The following is a 17,510-nucleotide window of genomic DNA, read 5'->3' as shown; positions in this document are numbered from 1 at the left end:
AATGTATAACTGTTGCAATTCTTGCATTCGTTCCTTAAATGTTAGCCATTGCCTATCCACTGTCATGCCTTTTAATGAAGCTCCCCAATCTATCATAGCCAACTCACTCCTCATACCTTCGTAGTTTCCTTTGTTTAGATTTAGGATCCTAGTTTCGAATTGGACTACTTCACTTTCCATCTTAACGAAGAATTATATCATTGCTATGGTCACTCTTCCCTAAAGGATCCCGCACAACAGGATTATTAATTAACCCCTTCTCATTGCACAATACCCAATCTAGGATAGCCTGTTCCCTGGTTGGCTCCTCAACGTACTGGTCTAAAAAAAAATCTCATACACATTCCAGGAATTCATCCTCCACAGTATTATTGCTAATTTGGTTTGGCCAGTCTATATTTAGATTCAAGTCACTCATAATTACAGTAGTACCTTTGTTACATGTATCTCTAATTTCTTGTTTGATGCCATTCCCTCCATTACCACTACTGTTGGTTGCCTATAGACAACTCCCACCAGTGTTTTCTGCCCTTGGTGCTTAATTCCACACAGACTGATTCTATATCTCGATTTTCTGAGCCAATATCCTTTCTCACTATTGCTCTGATTTCATCCTTTACTAAACGCCACCCCACCTCCTTTTACTTGTTTGCCTGTCCTTCCTAAATATCGAATACCCTTGGATATTCAGCTCCCAGCCTTGGTCACCCTGCAGCCATGTCTCTAATTGCAATTATATCATATCTGTTTACGTCAATTTGCACTGTTAATTCATCTACCTTATTACGAATGCTTCGTGCATTCAGAGACAGTGCCTTTAGATTTGTCTTTTTAACATTTTTAGACATCGTAACATTTTTTTGTACTATGGCCCTATTTGTCTTATTACCATTTTTTCTTACCTGGACCCTATTTGTTAGTGCACTCTTTTGTTTGTACGCTCTGTCCCTTCCTGACACAATCTGGTTATCCTTACCCCAATCACTTTCCAGCACTGCTTCTTTGTCTTTTCTCTTTAGCATTTTAGATTTCTCTTCACCGGGACCTTCCCTCCCTCCACCCCCCCCCCAACTTATTTAGTTTAAAGCCCCATCTACCTCCCTATTTATTCGATTCGCTAGAACTCTGGTCCCAGCATGGTTCAGAGGTAGTCCATCCCAACGGAACAGCTCTCTCTTTCCCCAGTACTGGTGCCAGTGCCCCACGAATTGAAACCCACTTCTCCCACACCAATCTTTGAGCCCCGCACTCATCTCTCTGATTTTATTTACCCTATGCCAATTTGCTTGTGGCTCATGTAATAATCCGGAGATTACCACCTTTGTGGTTCTGCTTTTTAATTTAGTCCCTAGCTGCTCAAACTCTCAGCAGAACCTTTTTCTTAGCCCTATGTAATGTAGGAAACGTGGCAGCCAATTTGCACACAGCACGGTCCCACAAACAGCACTGTGATAATGGCCGGATAATCTGTTTTAGTTATGCTGATTGAGGGATAATATTGGCCAGGACACCGGGGAGAACTCCTCTGCTCTTCTTTGAAATAGTGCCATGTGATCTTACGTCCACCCAAGGGGGCAGACGGGGCCTCGGTTTAACATCTCATCTGAAAGATGACACCTCCAACAGTGCAGCACTCCCTCAGTACTGCAGTGGAGTGTCAGCCTTGATTTTGTGCTCAAGTCCCTGGAGAGGGGCTTGAATCCACAACCTTCTAACTCAGAGGCGAGTGCGCTACCACTGAACTATGGCATCAACTGATAGTGTCCCTGAACGGGGAGAGGGGTTTGAAGGGGCAGATTGACTACTGAGGTAAATTTTGGGGAAGCGATGGTCTAGTTGGTCTGTTGAAAATCCAAATGTTACTTTGATTTTCCTTTTTTTTGGAAAATGAGATTTTAAAATCTATTAAAGTAAAAAAAAGTGTTTAACATTAACCAGAAAGCTTAATTTTTAAATATAAAGATTATCCCACAAGGATGCTCCCCCTCCCCAGATTCTGCTAGAAGTATACCATCAATTTCCTCCTTCAGGCTTTCCTGTACTGATGTTTAATTTCTCTCCAATACAGGTGAAGGAACACTGGGGCACACTTACAGTTTAAAGTTACAAAGCCTAGGTATCAATTTGTTCTCACGGGCTTATAATCAGAGCTGTTCAAGTTATCATCTACTTGGGGCTTGTTTAATTTCTTAAGTTAATCAGATTTTGCTAGTTTTTAAGGTTGCCACATATGGGCCAATACCAGCTGCAGAGGGCAATGTAGTCTGGCTGAGTCAGGAATGGTTGGTGCAGCAGGTTGGGCCTGCGCTGGGACTTCAGCACTGGGGTTTTAAAAAAAATAATTTTTTGGAGTTCCAAATTTTAGAAGTAATCAGCAGAGCCAAAGTTCAACCAGTACTGATGGAAAGTTCAGTTAATTTGAGTAAGACCCAGGCCTCAGCGACGTCAAAGAAGCAAACAATGTGCACAGATTGGTGCCAAAGCACTGCAATAATTGTCGCTTCTTTTGGATAGGGCAGGATATCATAAAGCTGTCTGGAATATGTGGTCATGGCATGGGCGAAGATCAATATTACAGTCAGTAAAAATCAACAGAGCCAGGTGTGCTAGTTGTGATCTTCATGTGGCAGAGCCAGGTATGATCTGCAGACATTCTCCATTTTTAATTTTTTTTGTTATCGGTCTCAATTTTCTTTGCTGGTCACCACCATTCTGCAGGTAAATAACTAATGCAAGTTTAATGAACGTTTTTATGCTGCAAGAACAAACAGTCACACAAGAACAGCTCTGGCATTATGACGCATTGGGCCAGAATTTGTGGGCAAATTAACGGTGAGTTTAACGCGCATATCGTTAGTGTGTAAATTGTCCAGCAATTTGGGGTGAGGTAGAGATACTGAGAGTTGCAAATTGCCACAAGTTGTTGGATAATTTGCACCACTCTGCCATTAGCCTCGCAAAATCGGTAGATTGCCGTCAACCCCCTCGTGAGTTTCAAGAAATTGCTGCATTTGCGCATTAATTAAGAATTAAACTTGCCGCAGTAAGTTTGGGCTGGTACTTAACAGCATAAGGGTGCTTTTAATGATTTATGTTGCCAAGAAAGGGAACAATTGAAACTGTGGAGTCTTGTTCCTACAGGTAGGAAATTGTTAGAGATTCTGCAAATTTAACTCTTAAATCCAACCTTCCTCTCCCCCTCTTAAATCCAACCTTCCTCTCCCCCTCTTAAATCCAACCTTCCTCTCCCCCTCTTAAATCCAACCTTCCTCTCCCCCTCTTAAATCCAACCTTCCTCTCCCCCTCTTAAATCCAACCTTCCTCTCCCCCTCTTAAATCCAACCTTCCTCTCCCCCTCTTAAATCCAACCTTCCTCTCCCCCTCTTAAATCCAACCTTCCTCTCCCCCTCTTAAATCCAACCTTCCTCTCCCCCTCTTAAATCCAACCTTCCTCTCCCCCTCTTAAATCCAACCTTCCTCTCCCCCTCTTAAATCCAACCTTCCTCTCCCCCTCTTAAATCCAACCTTCCTCTCCCCCTCTTAAATCCAACCTTCCTCTCCCCCTCTTAAATCCAACCTTCCTCTCCCCCTCTTAAATCCAACCTTCCTCTCCCCCTCTTAAATCCAACCTTCCTCTCCCCCTCTTAAATCCAACCTTCCTCTCCCCCTCTTAAATCCAACCTTCCTCTCCCCCTCTTAAATCCAACCTTCCTCTCCCCCTCTTAAATCCAACCTTCCTCTCCCCCTCTTAAATCCAACCTTCCTCTCCCCCTCTTAAATCCAACCTTCCTCTCCCCCTCTTAAATCCAACCTTCCTCTCCCCCTCTTAAATCCAACCTTCCTCTCCCCCTCTTAAATCCAACCTTCCTCTCCCCCTCTTAAATCCAACCTTCCTCTCCCCCTCTTAAATCCAACCTTCCTCTCCCCCTCTTAAATCCAACCTTCCTCTCCCCCTCTTAAATCCAACCTTCCTCTCCCCCTCTTAAATCCAACCTTCCTCTCCCCCTCTTAAATCCAACCTTCCTCTCCCCCTCTTAAATCCAACCTTCCTCTCCCCCTCTTAAATCCAACCTTCCTCTCCCCCTCTTAAATCCAACCTTCCTCTCCCCCTCTTAAATCCAACCTTCCTCTCCCCCTCTTAAATCCAACCTTCCTCTCCCCCTCTTAAATCCAACCTTCCTCTCCCCCTCTTAAATCCAACCTTCCTCTCCCCCTCTTAAATCCAACCTTCCTCTCCCCCTCTTAAATCCAACCTTCCTCTCCCCCTCTTAAATCCAACCTTCCTCTCCCCCTCTTAAATCCAACCTTCCTCTCCCCCTCTTAAATCCAACCTTCCTCTCCCCCTCTTAAATCCAACCTTCCTCTCCCCCTCTTAAATCCAACCTTCCTCTCCCCCTCTTAAATCCAACCTTCCTCTCCCCCTCTTAAATCCAACCTTCCTCTCCCCCTCTTAAATCCAACCTTCCTCTCCCCCTCTTAAATCCAACCTTCCTCTCCCCCTCTTAAATCCAACCTTCCTCTCCCCCTCTTAAATCCAACCTTCCTCTCCCCCTCTTAAATCCAACCTTCCTCTCCCCCTCTTAAATCCAACCTTCCTCTCCCCCTCTTAAATCCAACCTTCCTCTCCCCCTCTTAAATCCAACCTTCCTCTCCCCCTCTTAAATCCAACCTTCCTCTCCCCCTCTTAAATCCAACCTTCCTCTCCCCCTCTTAAATCCAACCTTCCTCTCCCCCTCTTAAATCCAACCTTCCTCTCCCCCTCTTAAATCCAACCTTCCTCTCCCCCTCTTAAATCCAACCTTCCTCTCCCCCTCTTAAATCCAACCTTCCTCTCCCCCTCTTAAATCCAACCTTCCTCTCCCCCTCTTAAATCCAACCTTCCTCTCCCCCTCTTAAATCCAACCTTCCTCTCCCCCCTCTTAAATCCAACCTTCCTCTCCCCCCTCTTAAATCCAACCTTCCTCTCCCCCCTCTTAAATCCAACCTTCCTCTCCCCCCTCTTAAATCCAACCTTCCTCCCCCCCTCTTAAATCCAACCTTCCTCTCCCCCTCTTAAATCCAACCTTCCTCTCCCCCTCTTAAATCCAACCTTCCTCTCCCCCTCTTAAATCCAACCTTCCTCTCCCCCTCTTAAATCCAACCTTCCTCTCCCCCTCTTAAATCCAACCTTCCTCTCCCCCTCTTAAATCCAACCTTCCTCTCCCCCTCTTAAATCCAACCTTCCTCTCCCCCTCTTAAATCCAACCTTCCTCTCCCCCTCTTAAATCCAACCTTCCTCTCCCCCTCTTAAATCCAACCTTCCTCTCCCCCTCTTAAATCCAACCTTCCTCTCCCCCTCTTAAATCCAACCTTCCTCTCCCCCTCTTAAATCCAACCTTCCTCTCCCCCTCTTAAATCCAACCTTCCTCTCCCCCTCTTAAATCCAACCTTCCTCTCCCCCTCTTAAATCCAACCTTCCTCTCCCCCTCTTAAATCCAACCTTCCTCTCCCCCTCTTAAATCCAACCTTCCTCTCCCCCTCTTAAATCCAACCTTCCTCTCCCCCTCTTAAATCCAACCTTCCTCTCCCCCTCTTAAATCCAACCTTCCTCTCCCCCTCTTAAATCCAACCTTCCTCTCCCCCTCTTAAATCCAACCTTCCTCTCCCCCTCTTAAATCCAACCTTCCTCTCCCCCTCTTAAATCCAACCTTCCTCTCCCCCTCTATTTCTCTTTCTGTACTTGGATTCTAATTCACCCCATTTCCTTCTCCATCATTCCTGTTGCTTTCTCAATCCTTAAATCTCATTGGTCCAGTCATTCACTATGGTCCCAGAAGCCCCGCTGACCTCACTGCGTTATCAGATCGCAATTCCAGCAATTTGTGGCATAAACAATTTGAGTTGAAGGGCAAGGGAAAAAGTCTAACTAATGGGGCACCTCATGAGATGCTCCATTTCAGCAAATTCTGGGCCAATGACTTCACAAATTCTTAAAGGGAGGTTGCCCCTTTTATTTTCTTGCTTCCCTGAAGACTTGAGCTGGTGCAGGCTCACTTCAGTGGTGGAGGATGCACCCTGCAAAATAAACAGCCAATTAATCAGTTGCTCAATGCATGACTTTGATTGTCTTCCCTGATGGCCTAAGAATTTATTGCTTTAAACAAACGATTTTATTTTTTCCATTAATTTTGAGCTCCGCACTCGTAGGCACTTTAAACAGCTCGGCCACTCAGCTCTTATCTCATCAGAAAGGAAGGTCACAAAATGTGATGTGATTTCTATTGACACACAACTGGAACACTATTTGCCGAACTGAATCCGCAATATCTTATGTAAACAGAAGGCATTTTTGCCTGGGTTTTGAGAAAACAATGCAAAACCTACCTACTTCTGCACATGCAGAAGACTGGGTCTCTTTTCCTTCAATGCGTCTACTGGAGAGCAAAACCATAAGACACCAAAGATTTTTGATTTTTTTTTAAAGTGCATCCGTTTACATAATCAAATGTGCTGTGTCTAACATGTCACACTTTAAATGTGTTATGCTAACTCCTTATATCTCTTCATTCTGATTGGCTTTAATAACTGTCATCTGTTCAGTTAAACATGCTGATTTATTCAAATAACTATCACTAGATTGGAAGTGTTAACTTTTCCACCCTATCTAATCAGAAACTAGCAGTCTCCTGTGCTCCCAGATCCCATACCTCTTTGTTGCTGCTGCCAGGTCTCATAACTCCAGTGCTACCATATCCCAGACCCCCTCGAGTACTGACAGACCTCATGACTCCACCATGCTGTCTGATCGCAGCAATTTCACCCACCAGACCAAAGACCCGTAATGCCCTCCAGTGAGGAGCTGACACAAGCAATCACAAGGATCAAAGGTCTTTTGGTACACTTCCAGATGTGTCAATGTAACAAAACCTAAAAGCAATCAGTGGGTGATTGATATATGGATGAGCAGAACAGAGTCAAGCTGCTGATTTATCCATATTCTTGAAAGACATTATCCTTTACTCACGTTGCAATTGCAGCACCACCACAAATTTGTCACTGATTAGGAAAATGTGATCTAAAACGGTTTTGTACTTCTCTTGTCCAAGTACAGAAGGTCAGTGTTTGTAAAGATATCTATTGTGTGCACAAGCATAGAACAGAATAAACAAATGTGAATGTCATGGAATATTTAGTGAAAGTAACTACCTCCAAAAAGGGCAAAACACAAGGATATGAACACAAAAGCTGATTTGGATCTTTTCTGGATGCTGATGAAGAATTCAGACAATGCAGCCATGAGCCAGTAGGCATCAGAAGCAATGGTTGTTTTCAAGTAACCACAAAAGGTTCTTTTACACGTAATGGATCTAAGAACCAAGACTGTAATCACAGCAAAAGACAGGTGGAAAAAACAAAATTCAAAAAAGAGTCAAAATATACCAGAGTCCAAACTCAGGTGTGCTACACTTGGGGGGAAAAAAATTGTTTCCCTCAACATGTAAACATTGAAAAGTTGCAGCTGTTACAGAACTTGTCAGAGAAATCTAAGCAGGAACTGAAAAGGGGCACACTGTGAAAAGGGAAAGTCTTCTATTGGAATGACATGTTATGCTTTTGAAACAGATAAAATATGAAGCAATTTAAATATTTTGAGGATAAACTGAAATTCTGGAGGCACATCCTAGATCTGACTGCCGGTACCGATCGACAACAAAAATCTCATTGTGCAAGTTGGTAAACAGAGAAATTCTTGGTGTTTTGGTAAATATTCAAGAAAAATTATCTTATTGTGTAAGGGTAACCAAGTAACTAGGATGTGAAATCATGCTGAGCTAACCTGACTTTTCTTAGGGCATCCCATACAGAGGACAGACAGTTCACTGGTTCCCATACATCTCAACTATCTGTCAATCAATAGATGTGTAAACCAATTGACATGCAAGCCACCTGGAATGACTTGTCTCCCAAGTTCCCCTTCATTATTGCGGAGAAGGCTCTGATCTCCACTCAGGACCTTAAACAACATTGCTGCTGGTGACAACTCAAGCATATATGGAATCATCGGCACAGCTCCATAATCTACCAGCCCACAGCAGAGGCAATATGGACAATGTACTGGCTGATTCTAATTGAAATATTAGAACTTAAGATAGTCAAATAAAAAAAATGTTCCAGAGCTGCATCCTAATAGCAATGGTTTCTAAGTTTGAGACATTAAAGCTTTAACTTTTAATGGTTATTCCAATACTTCTAGTCTCAAAAAAAAATCACAAAATACAACATTTTGGTTTATTCTGAAACTTGACAAAAATAGGTAAATGTGTATTTTATATTTTAAGATTTTAAATAGACAGGTCAAATCCAATTTAAAATGGCTTCAGCCAGCTGTATCATTAAGGGATTCCTGCTGTTTCAGTGGCAGTGATGACACTAACCGTTCGTTAGACTTGCTATGGGGTTTTGCAAGGCAAATTACTGTAAATTAGAGATCCAAATAGCGCAGTTCTGTCTACAGGGCATCTGGGACCTGTGTATCTCCTTAACCAATCAGATTGAAGAATCGTTAATGAGCACAGTCTGAACCAGGAAGTGTAAGTTAGAATCATGAATTCAATGTCAAATCAGATACAGAAAGCAAAATAAAGACAAGGAAAGATTGGAATGAGAGGGACAGATAAAGAAAAAGTAAAAAAAAAATTTTTTTAAATCTCCAACAATAATTAAAAGCTTAAGTAATGAGACTCCACACTTGGGGGAAAAAAAAGTTAACTTTCAGTGGCTAGGAGAGATCGTTTGGCAGCAATTAAGACTTACCACTCTTAAAACGGTACTTAGACTGGAAAAGACAAGCACTTGGTTTTGGGGCGAATTTAGTCCGTATCTACGACATCATTACAGGAACCTCACGCCATTCAATACCTTTCAACAGGCAGCCAGACAGCGAGATGCCGTTTTCAGGCAGCTTATGGAGGGGCAGAGCATCTCAGACAGCAACTTCTGAATTTTTGCCAGTTGCTGTCCGATTCGCGCATAAATAACGGTGAGCACCGTTAGCCTCACCTTTACTTTCACAGCAAAATCCGGACCAATCTTTATTTGTGTCTGTACATTTGTTTAGAAATTAAGTTGAAAGAAAGCGGTTTCTGGCTAGGACAATTTGAAATGTTAACATACGCAGCTTGACAGACCATGTAATTGCCGAATTTAATCTGACTGCTGAACCAGTAAGGAAAATGTTTGGAGGAAGATGGTAATATCCAGATATTAAACACCTCACATCACAGGGTGTAGGATCTGTTTCATCTCATGTCTAACATAAAAGAATTCCAATGGCATGAATCACGACTTGGGTTACTCAGCTTTAGTTCTGCTGGAGATCAAGACTCTGGACACAGTGGAAATTCACATCGGAAGACTTTCATCCAAAACCCAGTCACTTTATAAGAAATAAGTTCTAAAAAGAACCCCGTGTAAATGGATTCTATTTTTGTTTTTAAGTATTGCACATCCAATTTCTTACTGTTTCTATGTATTATTCAGTCGATAAATAAAACTCTTCGTTTTAGCCTCAGTGGTCTGGTTTCCACTTTTTGAAAGAGTTTGATGAATATGGTGGACATTCCACTTGATTTCTAGTGGTCAATACAACAGTTAAGGGCAATTGTTTATCCCAGATAAACTATACGAGACGCAGCAATAGGGGTATGTAGGAGATTTGGTCAGAAACCGGCATTTGAAACTGCCACTTCATTGTTAATACAAGACAAAAAGCAGAACACAAACAATTTCTATTATTCCACTTCAACTTTACATCAGAAAGCAATGGAAGTATTTTTGTTGAGATGGAGATTTTGGGTAATTTTTCAATTTTAAAATTATAAAATTCAGCACTCAAAATGTTTGCTGTTTGTAGAGAATATCTGCTTAAGATTATATTTTGCTAAAATTAAGTTTAAAAATTCAAGCCTATGCTTTGAAAAAGTTACAGAATTTTGTGAAATGTTAGTTCTCTTTTGTATAATCTGACATTTCAGCTTTAGTACGTGTGACCCTGCAGTACATTTCAGGTTGTTTAATTAACTTTGGAAACTGTTCACCAAACCGCATCACACCCTGGATTTTTTCAAGAAAGATTTATGGGCTGGAATGTAAAAGTGACAGCATTCACATAGCCGAGTTCTGGGAGCAGTTTAAGCATTTCTGAAAGACAATTATTTAAGAAAAGCATGTTCAACTACCATAACCCTTTTATGATCTCTCATCAATCTAGTCAAGGAGGTTTTTCCATCTTAAGTGATGAAGCAGATCAAATTATTTTGATTTTAAAAAATTAAAACATTATTCTTGTCCAAACTGATTCAAGCCAACTTTATATTGTACAAGTAGCAAGATAGATCCTATTGGAAAGCTGTGACAGATTAAAATTCACTAATGTAAAACAATAGGTGACATTAGTTTAATGTATGTAAGTAAGCTTGCAAAACACCAAAATACTGGAAGCAAGGCTAGTTTAAAAATCGAATAACTTTGCACTACCAGTGTCTTGTTCAGGACTATTACTGCAGCTACGTGTTTGCTAATTTATTAGTCCCCATTCAAAGGCTAAAAAAAAACAAAGCAGCATCTCCTGTTTCATCCCCAAATTTCATCCAACAAACCTCACTGTGCTCAATTTAGTTTCAGCACATAAATCAAATCCTTGACCAAAATCACTTCAAATGTAATATGCTGGAATTTATGGGATGTATCTGCAAACATGGAACATCACACGGCTCAATTTTTTGATCGATATACTAGGATAATTTATGAATAATAAACTGAACATTTTACTAATTCAATTTCTTGCGTCAAATAAAGCAGATTGATGCTGAGAATATAAGAAAAACCGACAAACACCCATGTTTTCACAAAGGTATGCATTTTGTTAAAAATGGTAAACAGAAGGATAATCTTTTCTAAAACAGCATAAAAACAAGACCAGTTAAACCCAGATACACCTCAAGTTAGCATACTTCATAAAAAACTCAGTATCAGTAACAACCAGCACAATCCAATATAAAAGTCAAGCTTACTAATCAATTTGGAGTATCTGTAATCATTTCAAATGGAACACAAGCTATGATCTTAGCTGCATGTGGAAGGTACAAATCTCCTTATGGATGCTTTGGTTAAAATGAGCATGACAGAGGGTTAGACTTGGAAAGGTTTAAATTAATTTTTTTTATTTTTATTGCCATCAGGAGTCTTTTCCCGAAAACTTTATTACATACCATCTGTGAAGTATCCAAAGAAACTATGGTTCGTTTTTCATCTGTGGGACACTCCAGAGCATTGGAAACACTTGTCCCTCCTGCAAGTAAAGGAAATTAAATGACTGATTTTATAGTGGTTTTGGTTTTCTTTGTTTTGCAAACACTTAACACTGATGGTCTCCAGACAACTCGGTGCAGATGTGCTCAGCAGGACATGGACTGCCATTTACACTGTGATAATATTAGGAAAGTGTCGACAGAAGTGCAAGTTTGAATCACTTCTGATATACGCAAAGTATTGGTGCTATTCAACATTTAATAAAATACATCACTACAAAAACAGATGTCATGTGAAGTATGCAAATAACACTGAATTTTCCATTTTTACCAAACAATTTATAACACTTAACGCAGAGGACAATATTTCAACTACAAAAATAAACTCAGACTATTTGTGCACACAAATGGTTCGTAGCAAGCATTACATTAGGGCACCAATATGCACTATTAAGAAAGTGGGACACAGTCAAGCACCATTCTCAAGTTGCTAATCTCTATGGAGTAGCACTAAACAGAAACCAACAGCTTTCCCAAAGGGAGCAGGATAAAAAGTCTCAGGACTCAACATGCAGCTCTATAGGGGACCATAGGTTTGCTATTCTCCCCGTTTTATTTTGAAGGGATGGTGCTAAAAAGTGGGAGAATTCCCAGAAAACTCTCATCTGCCTGCTCCCTCGGAGTAGTAATAACACCAGGAGAAAGAGAGGGACTTCAAACTTATTTAAAAAAAAGGGTTCCATGCCAAAGGGAGGTTGGGGGTGGGGGGGGGGGGTAGGATTCTTTCCACTCTGCCCCAGACAACTCTGCAAGCCAATGTCGGAAATATAGGGTATCTATTTACAATGCTGGGTAGCTTGCCAGTGCTTTGCAGTGGTAAGCTACGTAATTTTGGCTGGTTAAATGTCAGCAGGACCACATGTACATATTTGGGAGTTCTTAAGCCTTGACTCTTGCCAAGCTTTGCCTAACCTCATTGGGTTGTATCTCTACAGGAAGAGTGTGTGTATTCCATATCAGGCAAAGAGAAACACTATTTGGTCAAAAAGCCCCAAACCAAGGTACTGAGAAATTCAGTGATCGGTTTCCATGCATGTCAGACACCCAGCTGACCAAAGTATGTTGTAGTTTTGCTGTATGGTTTCATGGGCCTCGCCAATATCTCACCCAAACAGCCGCTTTCATATGCAAGCCTGGGCAGTTAATGTCAGCAGATGGTATTACAGCCAAGTCCCATCCTATCCTCATTTGATGTCTATACAGGTACATTTCCAGCAGGAGTCGCTGGGTAAGGACCAGGAATGGGAACCTTGATCAATTTTCGCCCTGCCTAATCCAGGAATGCTAAGATCAACTGCAATGTTTCTACTACCCCAGCTGAGATCAGAGAGGGATAGGGTTAGTGGAATTCTGGGAGAAATTAGACTATTCTGTATTTGTGAATTATTGGATACTGGGATAATCCTAAATATCCCTGCACCCAAAATTTTCTAAAAATTTCAGGAGTGTAGGAATGTCAGGGAGAGATTCTCTTTTTAGCCCAGAATTAGTTCCAAAAAAACTATAATTATACATCCTTGTGTCTCTTGGTGCATTTTCATGCAAGCTTAAGCTGTACAAAACACTACAGACAAATTTAAACAAAACAGATTTTTTTTAAAAAAATGCTCAATGTTCTTAGTTTAATTTCAATTACTACAGCTAGAAAACTGCTTGCAATCTGGTTTGAAACACACTCAACCAATACAATTAGTACCAGAAATATCTTTTTAAAATGTTTTAAATGTAATTTCTGACCATATAGGTCAACTTATGGCCACATATGCCTTTAGTTTTGGGTATAAATTCAGTGATTAGCTAAAGTTCTTGTATGATGTGGAGATGCCAGTGATGGACTGGGGTGGACAAATGTAAGGAATTGTATGAGTTCTTGTAGTGAAAGCTCTTTTTGTCAATTCTCCATTTCTCTGTAGGTGAAGCATGTCACTATGCTGATACTAACTATAAGTAAAATAAAAGATTTTTGGAGTACTAAGCAATCTTGAACATTACGTAGCTTTGAACTCAAATCCATAGCTATCTGGTTGGGAGATAAAGTATTCTGCTACTTCTGTTGCCAAGCCATTCAAGCAAACTATTATGCTTCTTTAAATTTAAACTAGTGATAAAGAAAGGTTAATAGAGTATGTGTAATACTAATCAGTGGCAGCAGCTACATCATGTGCATCAGTACAACTGTTACAGGATGTTAGCATTCCAATCTTCATATCAAATAAGTTGAGGAAGATAAAACAGCACTGCAACTGCTTCACTAGCAACCAAAACAAAGATTTTTCAAAACCTGAATTAGATTTTGCCCACAAGATGATTCATGGGTACGGAACATACTGCTGCACAACTAAGCCAACCATAACTACATTAGGAAACTAGAAGAGTCAATAATATATACAGGCCAAAACTTCTAACAGTTAATGAAAAACAGATTCTAAAGTGCCTGCAGGAAGCAGACTGGTTCCTTCAGTATCCAGCAGAGACACAAGAAACAGATGAGTACAGATTTTGAATACATTTGAGGACAGCATTTTTAATTGTGCCTTTTAAAAAAAAATAGGAAAGTAAACCATAGATGTACATTAAAAAATGTTTTTTAAATGTTATTCATTGAAACAAATGTGTATTTTTCGATCAATTTGTTCTTCTTCCCTCTTAAAGGGGCTATTTCCTCATTAGTGCATAATTCCAAGGAACTTTGTTTAGAAGTCACCTTCCAGTACCTTACCCATGTGGTCATTCTTCACGTTAGCTTAGCCAGGCTATTCATTCAAGGGGACAACACAGTCAAACTCAATCCTGTCCCCACCTGGTCTCCACATTTACGTATTGCCAGAAGTTGCTACACAGTGATCAGAATTGCAAACATTGGCTGATTTTACCCTCCCTAACAATATTACCCTGGGTAAAATCACCCAACTTTGCACAGACCAGATACTAAACATGGAACCTTCCTGCTTTATAGTCAGTGTCAGCCTTGGCTCAGTGATAGCTCCCTCACTTCAAAGTCAGAGGGTCATGGGTCCAAGCCCCACTCCAGTGACTGCAGCACATAATCTAGGCTGACACTTCAGTGTCGTATTAAGGGAATGCTACACTGTTAGAGGCATTTTCGGATGAGACATTGAGGGGGCAGACAGGCCTTTGTTTAAGTGAATATAACAGATTCCATGGTACTATATGAAGAGGAGTTCTCCCAATGTCATGGCCAAGTCAAATCTAATAACATGCTCCAGTTACTTAACACTAAGTGTTTCCAGGTTTTATATTATTTACACAGAACCCGCTGAAACTTAAAATGCAACTACACAGATCTGTTCAAATGCAGGATTCTCTAAGCTTGCATAAACTTTGCCCTTTGTAGGTTCTATCAATCACTGAAAACGCAACTGACACTAACTTTCAATATAGCCTTATGGGTTGTGCTCGTCTGCCCATTAGTGCAAGTGGCAGAACTAAAATCACTGAAAATCAACTACAACCAACAGCAGCAATTTACTGATCCAAGTGAATAGATTGAACCTATTCACTAATAAAAACAGATGTTATAAACCCACACTTTTTCTGAAATTTGTGACCAATTTTATTAGTGTTTCCCAAAATAACTAACTAAAGCAGGCAAAGCTATTCTTTACTTGCTGACTCCTCAACAAAGCTACCTTTCAATAGGCAGATCCTTGTAGCTCACTGGCCCATGCTTAGTTTCCTTTCAGACTCAGTAGCAGGAAAGCAAAGCTCCTGTTTCTGTCCTTGTTATTGGAGCCCAGGACTCCAGGTGTGACCATAAATCTCTCCATAGCCCACACTTACTATTTATTGCAGTGGTACTCAGTCATAAAGTTGAGCAAAGGTTTAGAAACTAGCAATTGCAAATAAATACTGTTGAGAGCCAGATCTTTTAACTTAAAATGCAGGTTCACTAATTTAAGATTTACTTCACATTATTTACACTTAAAATAATTACTATTACAATTTGGAGATGAGAAAATTATTTTACGGCCAATTTATTATTAACCTAGGTACAGCTTAAAACAAAATATTCAAGATTATGAGAGAGAGAGAGAGAGAGAGAGAGACAGACAGACCAGACAGACCAGACAGACCAGACAGACCGACACTTATGCTTGGACTATAACTTTCATATAATGTGGATGAATGGGAAATTTGAATTGGATTGATACATTTACATAAAGTATACATTTATCCAGATCTAGGTTTTTATAGCTGGTTTTTCCCTTGTGCAATTAAAAGATTTATAGAGTATATGAAATAATGAAAAACAAAAAATACTGCAGCAAATAAAACTTAGCATAACATAAGGGCTTTGGGTAAGCATGACAATTAACAACAATCTCTGGAGTGAGACTCTAGTTCCTAAAAGTATGAAGTGCCATTCCACCACCTAATACTCCCATCTACTTTTTAACTAAAGTTAGTGGTCAGAAATTCCACTCCCATAGCGAACATTCGATGCTCTCAATTTCAGGATGTATCCTCAGATATATACAGCACCAGCAAGGCTACGTTTGTTGCCCATCCCTACCCGCCGTGAGATGATGGGCCTTCTTGAACTGCTGGAGTTCTTGTGGTGATGGTGCTCCTATAATGGTGTTACGGTTGTCAATTCCAGCAGCTTCACCCAATGATCGTGACGGAACGGCAGAATACATCCAAGTCAGTATGGTGTGAGATTTGGCAGGAAACTCAGGTGATGGTATTCCCAGGATCTTTGCTTCTTTTGTCCTCCTCAGTGGTAGAGGTCTAAGTAAGCTTGACAAGTTGTTGCAGTGCCTCCTGTAGATAGCATACTGGCTGCAATATTTACTGACAGATATTAAGTTCAGTAGTAGGGGGTGTTGATCAAGTGGACTGCTTTGTTGAATTTTAGCCAACATTTCCAATTCATCCATCACCATTCCTAGGTATTGTCCTGTCCTACCACCAAGATAAACCCACCAGAGGTGTAGACAGTGGTATACAGTTAGGCGGGTGTGTCCGTGGAGAACCCTCAACACTGATTTGGGATCCCATGATTTCAGGTCAAACAATTCCAAAGAATCCTGATTACAACTTAACTCCCACAACTAAAATCAGCATTCCTCGTTGTTAAACACCACTTGGAAGAAGCAAGGCACAAAATATACTCTGGGTGGGGGATTTCAATGTTCACCAAGAGTGACATGGTACCACCACCACCACTAACTGACTGAGCAGGCTAAGTTCTGAAAGACAAAAAAGGTACTAGACTGGGCCTGCATCAGGTAGTGAGGAAATCACCGAGAGAATAACCTGCTTCACTTTGTCTTCACTAACCTACCTGTCGCAGACACGTCTGTCCACAATAGCATTGGTAGAAGTGACCACCATACTCCTTGAGGAAGACAAATTATCATCTTCCCAGTGAGTACATGCTCCCTCATGTATTGTGGCACTACCATCCTGCAAAGTTAATAGGCTTTGCAGCCCAAAATTGAGCATTCAAAAAGCACTGAGGGGCATCAGCAACGGCAGAATTATGTGCCATCACAATCTGTAACAGAGTACACTGGACACAGCAAAAACTATAGATCCTGGTAACATCCTGGTTGTAGTGCTGAAGATCTGAATATCAGAGCTTGCCTGCCCTCTACCCAAGTTTTACAGTCCAGTTATAACCCAGGCATCTACCCAGCAATGGGAATATTGCCCAGTGGATCCTATCCACAAGAAAACAGGATAAATCTAACCATGCCGATAACCATCCCATCAACCTCCTCCCAGTCATGTTGTAATGTTTCCTACATTAAAACAGTGACTACACTTCAAAAGTACTTAATTGGCTGTAAAGCACTTCGGAATGTCCTGAGGCTTTCTTTCTTTTCATCAGCAACGCAATGGAAGAAGTAAACAGTGCCATCATGCTTGCCAACATTCAGTTTAGATTCCACTGAACCACTTGGCTCCAGACCTCGTCACAGCCTTGATTCAGGAATGAACGCAACATAATAAATGTCAGGAGAGGCAAGAGTAACTGCTCTCAACATCATTTAACCATGGAGCCCTAGCAGCACTGAAGTCAATGGGAAAGCCCTTGTGTCAGGTATGATTCCTGCCACAAGATTATGGACATGGTTGCCAGAAGCTGATCATCACAGCTTTAGGGCATCGCTGCTGGAATTCTTCAGGGTAGCA

At 40.9% G+C, this 17,510-nt stretch overlaps 1 protein-coding gene across 1 annotated transcript in view; it reads right to left on the bottom strand.

The window, feature by feature from the left end:
* agps (alkylglycerone phosphate synthase) overlaps nt 1-17,510 on the bottom strand; it is a 169,558-nt gene that overhangs the window by 83,766 nt on the left and 68,282 nt on the right. Inside the window, exon 7 of the mRNA XM_067987618.1 lies at nt 11,250-11,329. Coding sequence (XP_067843719.1) covers nt 11,250-11,329 — 80 coding nt within the window. The remainder of the gene's footprint in view (nt 1-11,249; nt 11,330-17,510) is intronic.

This window comes from Heptranchias perlo, chromosome 7 (assembly GCF_035084215.1).
Source record: "Heptranchias perlo isolate sHepPer1 chromosome 7, sHepPer1.hap1, whole genome shotgun sequence".
NCBI lineage: Eukaryota > Metazoa > Chordata > Chondrichthyes > Hexanchiformes > Hexanchidae > Heptranchias > Heptranchias perlo.
Note: the sequence above shows the minus strand (reverse complement) of the source record. Positions and strands in the feature narration are given on the sequence as shown.